Source organism: Nomascus leucogenys, chromosome 22a, assembly GCF_006542625.1.
Source record: "Nomascus leucogenys isolate Asia chromosome 22a, Asia_NLE_v1, whole genome shotgun sequence".
Classification (NCBI taxonomy): Eukaryota; Metazoa; Chordata; class Mammalia; order Primates; family Hylobatidae; genus Nomascus; species Nomascus leucogenys.
Genome location: NC_044402.1, coordinates 134182460 through 134199853, shown reverse-complemented (window position 1 = coordinate 134199853; position 17394 = coordinate 134182460). Strand labels below are relative to the sequence as shown.

General features: G+C 38.4%; 1 protein-coding gene across 3 annotated transcripts in view; it reads right to left on the bottom strand.

Annotated features, from left to right (window-relative positions):
• The window catches only part of LOC100592283 (UDP-glucuronosyltransferase 1-1), a 91995-nt gene extending 74837 nt beyond the window's left edge, over positions 1 to 17158 (bottom strand). The window contains exon 1 of one of the 3 annotated variants that reach the window (XM_012501141.2): positions 16229 to 17158. In XM_012501141.2, coding sequence (XP_012356595.1) covers positions 16229 to 17083 — 855 coding nt within the window. In that variant the 5' untranslated portion in view covers positions 17084 to 17158. Of the gene's footprint in view, positions 1 to 5055; positions 5981 to 16228 lie in introns of those variants that run through there. The other 2 variants (XM_012501136.2, XM_012501149.2) reach the window with 2 other exon arrangements.
• Between the last annotated feature and the right edge of the window lie 236 nt (positions 17159 to 17394).

Sequence of the window (17394 nt, the reverse complement as noted above, 5' to 3'; positions counted from 1 at the left end):
TGGAGTGAAATAGTCATGGCTCACTGCAGCCTTAACCTCCTGGGTTTACAGGCGATCCTCCCACCTCAGCCTCCTGAGTAGCTGGGACCACAGGCATGTGCCACCATGCCCAGCTAATTTTTAAAACATTTTTTGTAGAGACAGTGTCTCCCTATGTTGTCCAGGCTGGTCTCAAACTCCTGGGCTTAAGTGATCTTCCTGCCTTGGCCTCCTAAAGTGCTGTGATTACATGTATGAGCCACCACACCCAGCCTTTCTTTCTTTCCTTTTTTTTTTTTTTTTTTTTTTACAAAGAATGTATGGGCTTGAATTCTGGCTCCCCCACTTACTTGAGGCATAACCTTGGGCAAGTCACTCAACCGCTCTGTGCCTCAGTTTCATCATCTGAAAAATAGGTCTGCCAATAATGCCAGCTTCCATGTAAATACTTAGGGTAGCATCTGGTACATGGTAAGCCTCCAATATATGTTAGCTTTTTTTATATTTAATTTGCAAATTCTCCCTAAGGAAACAGTCCACTCATCTGAAGTTTAAATCATTCAAGGGAAACTTGCATCAAGAAGACAATATTGATATCTCACCATGTTGTTTTGAAGAGAGTCTGAATGCATGGTTAAGATCATTAATCTTGTGGAGGTTGGAAATAATTGTGCTGGAAAATGCATATCACCCACCGAATTACGGGGATTGTTGATTCATAGCCACATGCCAGGCATCTGCATGCATTATCATATTTAATCTAGATAACACTGAGTTTTTACACAAGTTTATGCAAGTGTCACAGCTGAAGTACTTATGAAATCAGGCTTGGATGACTCCAGGGTCTGCGTGCTCAAACACTACATTGAACCACCTCCTAAAGTCCTCTAGTGTTGAAACCAAGACTTGGGGTACAACTTCCCTGCCTTGCTGATTAATTACTGACAGCTTCCCTGCATGAGTCAGCCAGTGGGATGCCCTTTCTTGTTGACCCCTCTGGGGCAGGAATCATGCAGAAAAAGTGACAGAAAGGAAAGACATAGGTGGGGAAGGAGATAGAAAAGAGGAATAAAATAGGGAGGGAAAAGTAACAGGGGAGGTGGAAAGAGGAGAGTTGGAATGTTGCATAAAATAAAGCCAGTGAGGCTAGGGAAGGCGAGATTGTGGTTGACCTTCATAGCTGGTGGGAGGGTAAAGTCCAGAGGGCATCACCAGAATATCCTGAGTGGGCCAAAGAGGTAGTGTATCATGTTTGATATCACATTATCAAGATAGATTGAAGGAGAGAGAGAGAGACAGTCAAGGAAAGCAGCAGTAATCCACACTTAACTTCTGAAACCAGGGAGTTCAGAAAGCCACAGAAAGGTTAGGTTCTAACGTAGGTGGAGGCTCCACCTGGGCTCACCTGTTCAGAAAGTTTCATAGGAAAGGAAAAAATAGGATGTTTCATGGGAGAGCCTCCATGTCAAGAATGTGCGTGTTTATCTGCACACCTTAATAAGGGCGCCCACATGAGTTGTCTTTTCATTCTCTTGATAGTGTCCTTTGATATACAGAAGTTTTTATATAAAAACATTTTGATAAAGTCAGATTTATCTCTTCTTTTTCTTGTTTTAGTTTCTTGTACTTTTGCTACAAGAAAAAAAAATCTCAGAAACCATTTCCAAATCCAAGGTCATGAATATTTTCCTAATGTTTTCTTCTAAGAGTTTTACAGTTTTAGATTTTCTATTTAGGTCTTTGATCCATTTCAAGTTAATTTTTGTATATGATACAAGGTAAGGGTGCAACTTCGTTCTCTTGGACTTGGATATACAGTTGTCCCAGAGCCCTCTGTTGAAGACACTATTCTTTGCCATTTCAATGGTCTTGGCACCATGGCAAAAATCAAGGCAAAGGATGTACAGGATTATTTCTGGACTTTAAATTCTATTCCATTGATCTACATGTAAAAGACCTTTTTGAGACAATCAGGATAAATTTAATTATGGATTGAAAATGAGGTAATATTAAAGAATTATTGATTGTCTTAGGTATTGTGTCTATGAAACAAATTTTCCTTATTTTTTATATTTAGTGGAGTATCTCGTGATGAGACAACATTAAAACAAAAAGTCAAAATTTTTCTTTAAAATGAAAGAAAAAACGGAGAAAGATGAAGCAGTACAGCAAAATACTGAAAATTATTTAACCTAAGAATGGCTATATGGGTACACATTATGCTATAGCTTCTCCTTGGTGTATGTTTGAAAACTTTGATAATAAAAAGTTGAAATAGATAATCTTGGAGGGAGGCCTTGGGCTTGCCCAGTAACAGGTAAATTTGAATTTGGATCAAAAACAGAATGCAAGAGCAATGGGGAAAGCATAGATCTTTTCTTGCTGTAACCACATCCCAGCCCCAGTTCTCCAGAGCTGCACTGGCCCTAGATGGTGTAGATTAAGCTAGAATTCTTTATAACTGGATTCAACCATCAATTCTGCTGTAATTCACCAAAAAGTCAAGAAAAGTGGAAGTGATTTTCTTTTTTTCTCATTAAAACCATTTTAAGTCCGGGTGTGGTGGCTCATGCCTGTAATCTCAATACTTTGAAAGGCCGAGGTGGGCGGATTACTTGAGGTCAGGAGTCAGAGACCAGCCTGGCCAACATGGTGAAACCCCATCTCTACTAAAAATACAAAACAAAACCATTTTAATGTTCTCCTGAATGATGATCTACCATCCTTGTTAAAGTATTTAATTACATCCCTGGATGTAATTCCCCTGGATAGACTCAATAAGATTTTGTTATAGGAAATCTTTCAGAAAAAAAATCTCCTGTGTAGAGCTTAAGACATTGCACACAAACACACCTGCACATACAGACTCATACATGCACAAACACCACATACACACACACTGTATCATCAAGCAATGCTTTCTTTTCATCAGACAGATGAAATGCAGACTATGAATCTTGTTGTCCAACAAGGTACAAAAAACTGTATACTTTTCCAAGACACACCCTGCCCATATGAAACAAGAAAGGAACACTATACAGTGTCCATAAATTTTTCTGTGACAATTTACTTTTGCGGTTGAGCCATATCCAGGGCTCTTTGCCAAAGGGCACTCTTTGTGATCTGAATTCTTCTTTGATAATTATATTTATTTTATATTTATAAATATATACATTAATACATAACCTTCCACATCTATAAATCCTATCATATATATATTCCTTAAAGGTATATAAATGCATATATTTTATATACCATTGAAGATATACAAATAACCAAAATATGTAAAACTATCTATGGTTCAGTGTTTCACATTTTATAGATCTATCATATACCATTATAGGTGGTATAGAATCATATATAGATTTCTATATCTCTAAATCCCTTTGGGTGACACTTTGAGCCACAGCAAACTCAGCATGGGTTCAGAAAGTGGCAGGCCACATGCTTGGCTAGAGGGTGAGGCTGCAGGCAATACCTGAGTGGTGTCTGGTGCTGTAATTGATGGAGGGTAAACGGGGGAGAGACACTTTGACAAGTCTATCATCTTAGCGTCCTACAGCTTGCATCTCCTTGCCTGGTCTTGCCAAGAGCTGAAAGTCATGTTTCATTTGAAAGGCCTACAACTGTAGTCTCCCTGCTTTATAGAAAGAGCATGGTTGCATTTTCCCGTGAGTTGGTTGAACAGTCACTCTTTCACCAAACATCTGCCAATATGAGAGAGAATGTGACCGTGTTACAAAGTCTACTGCACTTTGTAAGAAGCCAGAACAATAGATAAAAATGTATACTCCATCCCTAATAAAATAACATGAGCTGAGACACCAGGTGTTTCACCTGGATTTAGCAACTATGCATTTGCCAAGAATCTTACTCTTGTATTTGTCAAGACTTTTTCAATTGCAAGTGACCGAATCCTGATTTAAGCCGGCTAGACCAACAATATTAATAATGTTTTGGAACTATATGCTCCACCAAAATAAGAAGTATAAATACCAGGGGAGGGAATAATTTGCAGATGATATTGCATACTTAATACACCTTACATACTAATACGAGAGGTTAGTAATATGACTACATACAAGATAAATGTGTAAAACTCAAAGCAGTACATTAATTATGCACAGTTAATTCAAAAGAGAAATGGGAAAATTGCCTTGCACATAATGGTTTCAAAAATAATGAAATGCAGAGGAATAAAGGTTAGTAAGAAAGATAAAATACTTTTATAAAGTGCAAAAGTTTATTTATGGACGTAAAACAAAATCCAAATAAATAATGAGGCATTCATATTCTTGAGGAGGAAGATGTAATAGCAAAAGGATGCCAATCTCACTCATTTAATGAAAATCAAGAACCAAACTCATAGGATGATACCCTACTGAGATAAAAGCAAAAATATGAAAATATATATAATGTAAAGAAAGTATATAAGAATTCTTATTATTGTTCATAAACCCCAAAAATGGAAAACACTTAAATCTCTATCAATATTAATTGGTTGGAAAACTACATTGCATCCAAAGTAAAGACTATCATGCACTTATTAAAAGAAAGTGTCAAATCTGTATGCATTGATCTGTAAAGATATCTTTAACTTATTGACAAGAGAAAAATCTAACATAAAAATAGCCAGCATATTAGATTTTATATTAATAAAATAGAAGTGATAATTTACCCTAAATATATGCATATACATAGTATAATTTCAAAAAAATTGAAAACAATTCACACAAAACTGCTAAGAATATTTTCCTCTGGGGGTAGTACCGAATTAGCAAAAAAAGGGAAGTTTCATTTCTTACTGTGGTTTTTTGTATTTTTCCAAAAATAGCATTTAGATTGCAGCCTAGATATGATCTACAATTATATCAATTGTATACACTTACATATCAACAAGAGCTGCTTTATACAATTTGCCACCCAACAATTAAGTGAATTGGTACAAAAGAATTCCTTAAACCAGAAAGAAATTCCAAATGGGACAAATGTAAATGATAAATTATAGTTCAGTAAGAAATCTTTTAATTCCCAAAGCCAGATTATTCTTAATGTGCTAAAGGGGAGATAACTTACCATAGGCAATGGCTTTCCCTGATGGCAGTTAATACCACCAATGAAGATCATGTTGGGCATCACAGGTTTGGGATAGTCCAAAACAAAGTCAGTTCGCAACAACCAAATTGATGTGTGACTGTAGAGATCATATGCCGTGACAGGGGTTTGGAGAATTTCAGAGGCTATTTCTAAGACATTTTTGAAAAAATGGGGGCAAAATAAATATTCCTCCAAGTGCACGATGTGGTTCCATACTCTCTCCTTGAAAGTCATGGCATCTGAGAACCCTAAGAGAAGTCTGGGTATGTAGGAAAGAGGAGCAGGGCACTGTGCACCTTCTTCAAGATAGTGGCAAAATATTCCCCTGGTGAAGACCACAGAGGGGAGGGAGAAATATTTGGCAACAATTAAGCCACAGGCATCAAAAGGATCGAGAAACACTGCATCAAAAGAACTGTCCTTTAAGTATTCTACTAATTTTTTGTCCTTAAACAAACTCCTGCAATTTGAAAAAAATAAGTCAAAAATACCATTGGATGAACTTGTTAATAGAGAAAATGCACTTCGCAGTGGTGCCGTCCACTGAGCATCGGCAAAAACCATGAATTCCCGGTCCTGATCCTCCAGAGTGTATGAGGTTGAGTAAGTCTTCACTGTGCAATTCAGTGATCTTCCCAGTTGCCAACTCACCTCTGGCATGACTACAACCACCTCATGCCCCCTGAGGATGAGTTTCTCCACCACCGACTGCATGGTGAACCAGTGGCTCCCATCCATGGGCACTACCAGCAGCTTCCCTGCCTTGGCAAAGCCACAGGTCAGCAGTAGACACACATATAGGGCAAGGAGGCTGGTCCACCCTGCACAAGCCATCAGAGAACTTCAGCCCAGAGCCAGCAGCTGGGATTCTAAGCTCCTATAATATAGTAGGTGGAAGAAGTACAGATAGAACCTGCCCTCAAAAGAAGGCGTGTACTCATTCATTCATTTAAAAAAAATTCACATTCACTGCCAATGATTTACTCAAAATAATATATGATTAGCCTTTGCTGAGATACCTACTTGTATGTTTTCAAGAAAAGAGTAACTCATCATCTTTGCCTTGGGGACAGATCATGCCCCGTGCTGCAATATGAGTTTAGAAACAAAATTATTAAGCAATGCTTTTGGCCTTGACGACATTGAAAGATAAAAAGGAAAGTAAATTTGAATGAAGCTAATAATTTTGGAATTTGTCACAAAGAAAAATTTGCAATTTTTTTTTTTTTTTTTTTTTTGAGTTGGAGTCTCGCTCTGTCATCCAGGCTGGAGTGCAGTGGTGCGATCTAGGCTCACTGCAACCTCCGCCTCCTGGGTTCAAACAATTCTCCTGCCTCAGCCTTAGTAGCTGGGATTACAGGCACATGCTGCCACACCCAGCTAATTTTTTGTATTTTAGTGGAGACAGGGTTTCACCATGTTGCCCAGGCTGGTCTCGAACTCCTGAGCTCAGGCAATCTGCCCACCTCGGCCTCCGAAAGTGCTGGGGTTACAGGCGTGAGCCACTGCACCTGGCCAAAGTTTATAGACAAATTTTATTTGTCCTCTGCCCTGAAAGAAATTGGCATCTCATGTTCGACAGAAAGAGAGCAAGGGTCTTAGCATTGACCTCCTAACTGGGAGGAAATTGCGGCTCACCTGTGTCTCTGCAATACACAGCTCACTTGCGCATTGCAGAGACGCACGTGAGCCACAATTGTGACACAGGCGAGCCACCAGTGCTGCCTGTCTTTTTTCATTTCTGAATCTTCTGAGGCCTCTGAAATGCTGTAATGAGATTGACAACCCTGCCTCCATGGACCCTTCCAGAAATTTGATGGAATGTGACTGTCACCTGTTTTAAATGGCTTTCCTCAGATACACTGTCTGCAGTGGTGAGTCACCGTCCCTATGCTTGCCCAAGCACTCTGATGAGCTGCCTCTCTCTGCCCACTCTGCTTCTGCATCCTGAACAGAGATGTAGGCCTCTGCTATGGGCCCACCCCAACCACTTTGGTGCTCATCTTCAGGAATCTGTGTATTGTTTCCTCCATTCTACTGAGCACCCCTTGAGGATGAGATTACATCTTCTACCTGTTTTCATCCTCCTTCCACAGCACCCATGCTTTGCCTTGCACAGAGGAAGTCCATAGGAATTCTCATTGCATTGGGCTGAATTCCATCATGCAGATGTTTATGGGTGAGCTCAGCGGTGTGTGTTAGGCAACACCCTGAAGAGCATTTAGTGAGGGATTCAACAGCCAACCTCAGGGCATAATTCTTGTAGAAGCACAAGATGGCTCCCTCCAGGACACCCTAACTGGTACTAGACATTTGCTTAGTCACTTTCCTCTAGTACATACTACACTACTATAATAATTTTGTTGCTACCTCCTATTGCTATTGCAGTGAGCTAAAGTGTGGCTTAAATGCATGTGATATAATGCTTATACTCTCTGAGCATTTCTTCTCTCCAGTAAATTGCATGTCAGAGTAAAAAGTGATCTCTCATGGTTCTACTGTATTTTTCATCAAGTTTAGTGTAATATTGTAAACCTTGAATACCATCATGGGACTATAAAGTGCCACTAATGATGTTGAAAGTACTCCCAAGAAGCAAAGAAAAACCATGACATTACCAAAAAAAACTTGAATTACTTGATAGGTACCATAGATTGAGCTCTGCCGCTATGATTGCCTGCCATTTCAAAATCAATAAAGATAGATAAGGACCATTGCAAAAGAAAGAAAGAGAAAAAGAAAAGAGAGAGAGAGAGAGAGAGAAAGACAGAAAGAAAAGAAAAGAAAAGATTCATGAAGACATTGCTGCAGCAATGCCAGCAGGAGGCAAAACTTGCATTTTTTTGTGAAATACATTTTTGTCTCATATTGAAAGTGCAGCTTTAATGTGGGTGTAGGATTGCTATAAGAAAGGCTTATTTATAGATGCCAATGTGATTTGAGAAAAATTGAAGTCATTATATGACAACTTAGAGCAAAAGAGAGGTGTGGAATCTAAAACTGGAGAATTTAATGGCAACAAAGGATAGTTTGCTGGGTTTTTTTTTCTCTTTTTTTTATTATTATTATTGTACTTTAAGTTTTAGGGTACATGTGCACAATGTGCAGGTTTGTTACATATGTATCCATGTGCCATGTTGGTGTGCTGCACCCATTAACTCGTCATTTAGCATTAGGTATATCTCCTAATGCTGTCCCTCCCCCCTCCCTCCACCCCACAACAGTCACAGGAGTGTGATGTTCCCCTTCCTGTGTCCAAGTGTTCTCATTGTTCAATTCCCACCTATGAGTGAGAACATGCGGTGTTTGGTTTTTTGTCCTTGCAATAGTTTACTGAGAATGATGGTTTCCAGTTACATAGATGTCCCTACAAAGGACATGAACTCATCATTTTTTATGGCTGCATAGTATTCCATGGTGTATATGTGCCACATTTTCTTAATCCAGTCTATCATTGTTGGACATTTGGGTTGGTTCCAAGTCTTTGCTATTGTGAATAGTGCCGCAGTAAACATACATGTGCATGTGTCTTTAGAGTAGCATGATTTATAGTCCTTTGGGTATATACCCAGTAATGGGATGGCTGGGTCAAATGGTATTTCTAGTTCTAGATCCCTGAGGAATCGCCACACTGACTTCCACAATAGTTTGCTAGTTTTACAAAGAGGTTTGGCTTTAAAATTGTCAAGACAACAGGAGAACCAGCCTCTGCCAAGCAAAAGGAGGCAGATGAGTTCCCAGATGCCATGAAGAAAAGCATTGAAGAGAAAGGATATCTGCCTGAACAGGGTTTTAATACAGATGACAGTGCCCTATTCTGGAAGAAACAGAAACAAACAAAAAAAAGATGACACAAAAGACATTTATTAGCACGGAAGAAAACCAAGCACCAGAATGTAAGGCAGGAAGGGATAGGCTAACTCTACCGTTTTGTGTAAATGCAGTCAAGTTTACACTCAGGACTGACCTCATTGGTAGAACTGCCAAACCTTGAGCCTTGAAAGGAAAAGATCAACACTCACTGACAGGTTTACGGTTGTACAAAAAGAAGGACTCGACAATAAGAACGCATTTTCTGGAATGGTTCCATCAATGCTTTGTCCCTGAAGGCAGAAAATGCACTGCCAGTAAGGGACTGTCTTTTAAAGTTCTTTTGATATTGGACAATGCTAGCCACCCAGAACCCAAGTTCAACACTGAAGGTGTCAAAATGGTCTACCTGCTTCCAAACCCAACATCTCTAATTCAGTCTCTCAATCAGGTGTCTTAAGGAACTTTAGAACTCATTACACACAGTTTTCTAAGGAAAAGATTGTCAATACTATGGAAGAGAATCTGGATAGAGAATGTCATGAAAGTCCAGAAGGATTACACCATTGAAGATGCCACTGCTGTTATAGAAAGAGCTGTGAAAGCCACCAAGCCCCAAACAATACATTTCTTCTGGAGAAAACTGTGACCAGATATTGCACATGACTTCACGGGATTTATGACAGAGCCAATCAAGGAAGTCATGAAAGGGATTATGGATACAGCAACAAAATGTGGGGGATAAGGCATTTCAAAATATGAATCTTGGAGACATTCAAGAGCCAACGGATGCCACACTTAAGGAATTAATAGAGGACCTGATGAAGATGAGTGCTTTCCAATCAGTACTTGATGACAAAGAAGATGTAGAAGAAGCAGTGCCAGAAAAAAATTGGCCTTAGACAATACAAGACTCATAGAAAAGCTTCCAATTATTTAAGACTGCTATTGACTTCCATTATGACATGAACCTTTATGGGCATTGAAACTAAAGCAAATGGGGAAGAAGGATTAGTACTGTATAAAAGCATTTTTAAATACATCAAAGAGAAAAAAACAGACAGTAATTATGATGTATTTCCATAAGGTTACACCAAGGGCACCTGCCTCTCCTGCCTCCCCTTCCACATCCTCTACCTCTTCTGCCTCTGCCACCCTGAGACAGCAAAACCAACATCTACTCCTCCTCCTCCTCCACAGCCCACTCAATGGATGATGATGAGGATGGAGACCTTTATGATGATTCACTTCCACTTATACACACTCAACTTTTATTTTAGGTTCAGGAGTACATGTGCAGGTTACCTGAGTATATTGTGTGATGCTGATGTTTGGGGTATGATTGCTCCCATCACCCAAGTACTGAGCATAGAACCCAGTAGTTTTTCAACTCTTGCACCCCTTCCTCTCCCCTTTAGGAGCCCATAGTGTCTATTGTTGCCATCTTTATGCCCAAGAGTACCCACTATTTAGCTCCCATTTCTAAGTGAAAACACATGGTATTTGGTGTTCTGTGCCTGTATATATTCCCTTAGGATAATGACCTCCAGCTGCATCCATGTTGTTACAAAGGACATGATTTCATTCTTTTTTTATGGCTGCATATTCCATGGTGTATATGTTCCACATTTTCTTCATCTAAGCCACTGTTGATGGGCACCTAGGTTGATTTCATGTCTTTTCTATTCTGAATAGAGCTGCAATGAACATACCAGTGCATGTGTTTCTTGGTAAAACGATTTTTTTTTACATATATCTAGTAACGGGATTGCTGGGTCGAATAACAGTTCTGTTTTAAGTTCTTTGCAAAATCTCCAAACTACTTCCCACAGGGGATGAACTAATTTGCATTCCCACCAAGAGGGTACAAGGGGTCCCTTTTCTCAGCAGCCTCACCAGCATCTATTGTTTCTTGACTTTTTAATAACAGCCATTCTAACTGGTGTGAGATGATATCTTATTGTGGTTTTCATTTTCATTTTGCTGATAACTAGTGACGTTGAGCATTTTTCATATGTTATTTTTTTAATAACATTTTCTTTTCTCTAGCTAGCTGTATTGTCATAATACAGGATATAATACTAATAACATACAAAATATGTGTTAATTGACTGTTTATGGTATTGGTAAGGTTTTTGGTAAACAGTTGGCTATTAGTAGTTAAGTTTTTGGAGAATCAAAAGTTCTATGCGGATTTTCTACTGCACACGGGTTGGTCCCCTTCATTCCCACATTGTTCAGGGGTCAACTATACTAGCAATGAACACTTGAAAATTGGATTAAAAATACCACTTAAATAGCATCAAAAACATGATATACTTAGCGATATATCTGACAAAGGATGTGAAAGACTGTACACTGAAAACTACAGAACACTGATAAGGGACCTAAATAAATAGATATGTTAATGAATTGGAAAACTCAAAATTGCTAAGTTGTTGTTTCTCAGTTGATCTATAAATAAAATACAATCCCAGTCAAAATCCTAGCAGGCTTTTTTGTACAAATTGATGAACTTATTTTAAAATGCATATGGTAATGTAGAAGACCTCCAGTAGCAAAAGCAATTTGAAAAAAAAAAACATTAGAGAGGTAACACTACCTCATTTATAGATTATTACACAGCTATAGTAATCAAATATTTCACAAATAGATCAACAGAACAGAATGGAAAGTCTAGAAATATGTGCACAGATGTATGAACAACCAAGTTTTTACAAAGGTACAAAGGCAATGCAGAGGAGAAAAAGTTCCGCTTTTCTACAGTTGAATATGCACATGCAAGAAAACAAGAAAAGACCCTGTGTCTTCCTACCGAAAGTCTGTAAACCCAGTTTTACCATGATGAAAACATCAGGCAAAACACACACTGACATTCTAGAGGAACATTCTACAGGACACCTGACTAGGACTGCTCGAAACTGCCCAAGTCACTAAAAACAAGGAGAGTCTGAGAAACCGTCACAGGCTGGAGGAGACAAAGGAGACATGATGACTCCATTTCAGGTGGTATCAATGAGATCCCATAAAAGAACAGGGAAATTAAGTAAAAATTAATGAAATCTGAAGGAAACAGACTTTAGCTTTTAGCTCATCATTATGTGTCAATATCGGTGAATGAGTTGTGATGGATGTGCCATAGAAACATGAGATTTAACAATGGTGGAAACTGGACACAGGGTAGATGAGAAGTCTCTAAACTATTTGTTGTAACCTTGCTATAACCCTATATTTATTCTACAATGAAGTATTTGTAAGAAAAGTCACTCATCACACTGTGAGAAAATATTTGCAGGACCCCTGTGGATGCACACGGGTGATTCATCAGTGAATTCATCATCAAACATGCCTCTGATGAATCCATCGGTGAAGGATTCATCAGAGGCATGGTGGGAGCTGGCTGGATGATCTCTGCAAATGGTTTTGGAGTCTGATGCTGGAGCATAAGGACCCCAGGGTGGGTCTTCTGTTGAAGAGACTATTCTTTCCCATTTGAATGATCTTGACACCCTTGTCAAACTTTGGCACCTAGTCAGTTGGCCAAGGATGTATATGTATGGGTTTATTTCTGAATTCTCCATTCTATTCCATTGATCTGTATGGAAAGATGTTGTGTGAGACAATCAGGGGAAATTTTATTATGGACTGTAAATGAGATAATATTAAATAATTTTTATTGTCTTAGATATGATGATATTGCGGCTAAGTAGCAAATTTTTCTTATTTTTTATATTAAATGAAGTATTCAGTGATAGAATGACATGCCAAGAATTTCTTTTTAAAATGACACAAATTTCTTTTTAAAAGTTTTCTTTAAAAAGACAGAATAAAGGGATAGATGAATTAGTACAGCAAAATAGTGAAAATTATTTAACCTAAGAATGGATAAGCGGGTGCTCATTACACTGAGTCTCTCCTTTGTGTATGTTTGAAAACTTTGAAAATAAAAACTTGAAGTAAATAATTTTAGTGGGAGGCCTTAGTCTTGTCCACCAAAAGCTAACTTTGAATTTGGATCTTGGACTATACCCAGAATCTTAGAGCAATGGGGGAAGCACAGCTCTCTTATTTATCTGTAACCATATCCCACCCCCAGAGCTGCACCTGCCATGGATGGTATAGACGAAGCCTGAATTCTTCTCACCTAAAACCAGTCACTAATTCCGTTGGAACTCACCAAAAATTCAAAAAGACTAGGAGTGACTTCCTCTTTTTCCCATTAAAACTATTTCAATGTTCCGCTGAATTATTTACACATCATTAATCAACACACACACATTAGAACGCTGGAATGTAAAAGAATGACCATACAGAATGATATAGTTTAGAAGTTTGTCCCCTCCAAATCTCACGTTGAAATTTGATCCCTGACATTGGAGATGGGGCCATCTGCCATCCTTGTTAAAGTATTTAATTACATCCCTGGATGTAATTCCCCTGGATAGGCTCAAGGAGATTTTGTTACAGGAGACCTTCAAGAAAATCCCCTATGTAGGGTCTGGGACACTGCACACAAATACACCTGCATATACACAAACACATACATGCGCAAACACATACTCCATCATCAAGTAATGCTTCCTTCTCATCAGACAGATAAGACGCAGACTCTGAATCCTGTTTCCCAGCAAGATATAACCAACTGCATGCTTTTCCCAGATACATCCTGGCATCTGAAACAAGGAAGGAGCAATATGCAGTTTTCATCGTTCTTTTGATGACAATTTACTTTTACTTTTGTGGTTGGGCCATATCCAAGGCTCTTTGCCGGAAAGCCTTCTTTGAGATCGAATTCCTCTGTGAGAATTCTGCTGGCTTTACACGTACAGTCATAAATATATACATTAATATATATAACCTTCCACAAGTATAAAAACTTTCATACATCCATATTCTTTAATAGACACAAAAACACGTTTATTTCATATCTCATAAAAGATATAATCAAAATAAACAAAACCATTTGTAGTTTGATGTTTCATATTTTATAGATATCCCTCTATCATCGGTGATATAAAATCATATATAGGTTTTTATATCTCTAAAGGCCTCTGGGTGACCCTGTGAGGCACAATGAATTCCGTGTGGGTTCAGGAAGTGGCAGGGCCTCACCCTCAGCCAAAGGTTGTGGGGTGCAGGCAACACATAAGTGGTGCCTGGTACTATAATTAATGGAGGGTACTATAATTTATGGAGGGTAAAGGGGAGCAAAGTGCTTAGACAAGTCTAACCTCTTAGATTTCTGCCGCTTGCATCTCCTAGCCTAGTCTTGTGAAGATCTGAAAGTCATGCCTAATTTTGAAAGGCCTACAACTGTAGTCCTCCTGCTTTTTAGAAAGAGCATTATTTCACTTTCCCATGAGTTGGCTGAACAGTCACTCTTTCACCAAACATCTGCCAATGACAGATATGACTGTGTTACCAAGTCTACTGAACCTTGTAAGAAGCCAGAGCAATAGATAAATTGTATACTCCATCCCTCCAAAAAAATATACTGAGATTAGACATTAGGTGTTTAATCTGGATTTAACCAACTACACATTTGCTAAGAATGTTATTCTAGTATTTGTCTCGGACTTTTCAATCACAAGTGATTGAATCCCTATTTAAACTGGCTACTCTCACAATATTACTCAATAGTGTTTTGGAAGTATATGCTCCAGCAAAGCAAAATAAGTGGTATAAATATCAGAGAAGGGAATTCTTTGCAGATAACACTGTATATTGTACATCTACTGTATACTACAAAATAATAAGAAAAGTTAGCAATGTGGCTGGATACAAGATACATATGCAAAAAACAAAACTTTAATTACCCATAGTCAGTTACATGTAGAAATGGAAAAATTGTCCTGTACCTAATAGTTTCAAAAATAATGAAATGCTGAGGAATAAATGTTAATAAGAAACAAAAAATGCTTGTATAGTGAAAAATTTTATTTGTGTATATAAAACAAGATCTGAATAAATAGTGAGACATACATATTCCTGAACAGGAAGACATAATAGCAAAAAGATGCCAATCTTCTCAATTCATGAAAATCCTGTAACCCTACATGTAGGGCTCTAGTCAACTAAAATAAAAGCAAGAAAATGGAAACATATTCATGTAAGGAAAGTATTAAAGAGTGTTTACATGGCCTGATTCATAAAGGCAAAAAATGCAAAATGCCTAAATCTATATCAATATTAATTGGTTAAAAACTACATTGCTATATACCCAAAGGATTATAAATCATGCTGCTATAAAAACACATGCACACGTATGTTTATAGCGGCACTATTCACAATAGCAAAGTCTTGGAACCAACCCAAATGTCCAACAACGATACACTGGATTAAGAAAATGTGACACATATACACCATGGAATACTATGCAGCCATAAAAAATGATGAGTTCACATCCTTTGTAGGAACATGGATGAAACTGGAAACCATCATTCTCAGCAAACTATCGCAAGGACAAAAAACCAAACACCGCATGTTCTCACTCATAGGTGGGAGTTGAACAATGAGAACACATGGACACAGGAAGGGGAACATCACACACCAGGGACTGTTGTGGGGTGGAGGGAGGGGGGAGGAATAGCATTAGGAGATATACCTAATGCTAAATGATGAGTTAATGGGTGCAGCACACCAACGTGGCACATGTATACATATGTAACAAACCTGCACGTTGTGCACATGTACCCTAAAACTTAAAGTATAATAATAATAAAATAAAATAAAAAAGAATATGTGAACCTCTTATCAAAAATAAACTACATTGCATCCAAAGTAAAGTATTTTATGCAATTATTAATAGAACTTGTCAAATCTGTCTGTACTGGTATATAAAGGTATCTATTATTTATTGGCAAGTGAAAAATGCAAAGAAAAGAGTATGTCCAGCTCAATACTAGATTTTATTTTAACAAAATAGGTGTGAGAATTTACATTAGATATTGTGTATACCTAAAGTACTTTTTTAAAAAAATGAAAAGAATGTACACAAAACTGTTAAGACCATTTCAACTCTGGGGGGGGGTCATATAGAATTAACAAAAAAGGGGAGTTTCATTTCTTACCGTGGTTTTTGGTACTTTTCTAAACATGGTATTTTAAAATGCAGGCTGAATATGATCTACAATTTTTAAATTATAAATACATATCTTCAAGAAGGGCAGTTTTATAAAATTTGATAACTGACGAGTACGTGCATTGGCACAAAATAATTTGTTAAACTGGAAAGAAATTTGAAATGAAACAAATGAAAATGTCAAATCACGTTCAGTAAATAATCCTTTTTTAATTTCCAAAGCTGAAGTATTCTTAAGGTGCTAAAGGAGAGATAACTTACCATAGGCAATGGCTTTCCCTGATGACAGTTGATACCACCAATGAAGATCATGTTGGGCATCACGGGTTTGGGATAGTCCAAAACAAAGTCCGTTCGCAGCAACCAAATCGATGTGTGGCTGTGGAGATCATACGCCGTAACAGGTGTTTGGAGAACTTCAGAGGCTATTTCTAGGGCATTTTTGAAAAAACGGTGGCATAATAAATGTTCCTCCAAATGCATGATGTGGTTCCGTACTCTCTCCTTGAAAGTCATGGCATCTGAGAACCCTAAGAGAATTCTGGGGACATAGGAAAGAGGTGCAGGGCACTGTGCACCTTCTTCAAGATAGTGACAAAGTGTTCCCCTGGCGAAGACCACAGAGGGGAGGGAGAAATATTTGGCAACAACTAAGCCACAGGTATCAAAAGGATCAAGAAACACTGCATCAAAAGAACTCTCCTTTAAGTATTCTATTAATTTTTTGTCCTTAAACAAACTCCTGCAATTTGAAAAAAATAAGTCAAAAATGTCATTGTATGAACCCATTAATAGAGAAAATATACTTCGTATTTGTGCTTTCCATTGAGCATTGGCAAAAGCCTTGAACTGCCGGTCCAGATCCTCCAGGGTGAATGAAGTTGAATAAGTCTTCACTGTGCAATTCAGTGATCTTCCCAGGTGCCAACTCACCTCTGGCATGACTACAACCACCTCATGCCCCCTGAGAATGAGTTTCTCCACCACCGACCTCATGGTGAACCAGTGGCTCCCATCCATGGGCACTACCAGCAGCTTCCCTGCCTCAGCAAAGCCACAGGTCAGCATTAGACACACAAATAAAGGAAGGGGGCTGGTCCACCCTGTGCCAGCCATCAGAGAACTGCAGCCTAAGCAAGCAGCTGGGTTTCTAAGCTCCTATGATACAGTAGGTGGGAGAAGTACCAGCACAAAACCTGACCCCAATAGAGGGCGTGTATTTATCCTTTCATAAAAAAATCAGTCACTGACAATGATTTACCCAAAAGAACAGAATACATGAGTAGCCTTTCCTGAGATATCTATTTGTATGTTTTCCAGACAAGAGTAGCTTACGGTCTTTGCCCTGGGGGCAGAACATGCCCTGTGCTGCAATGTTAAGTTTAGAAGCAGAATTATTAACCAATACTTTTGGACCTTGAAGGTTC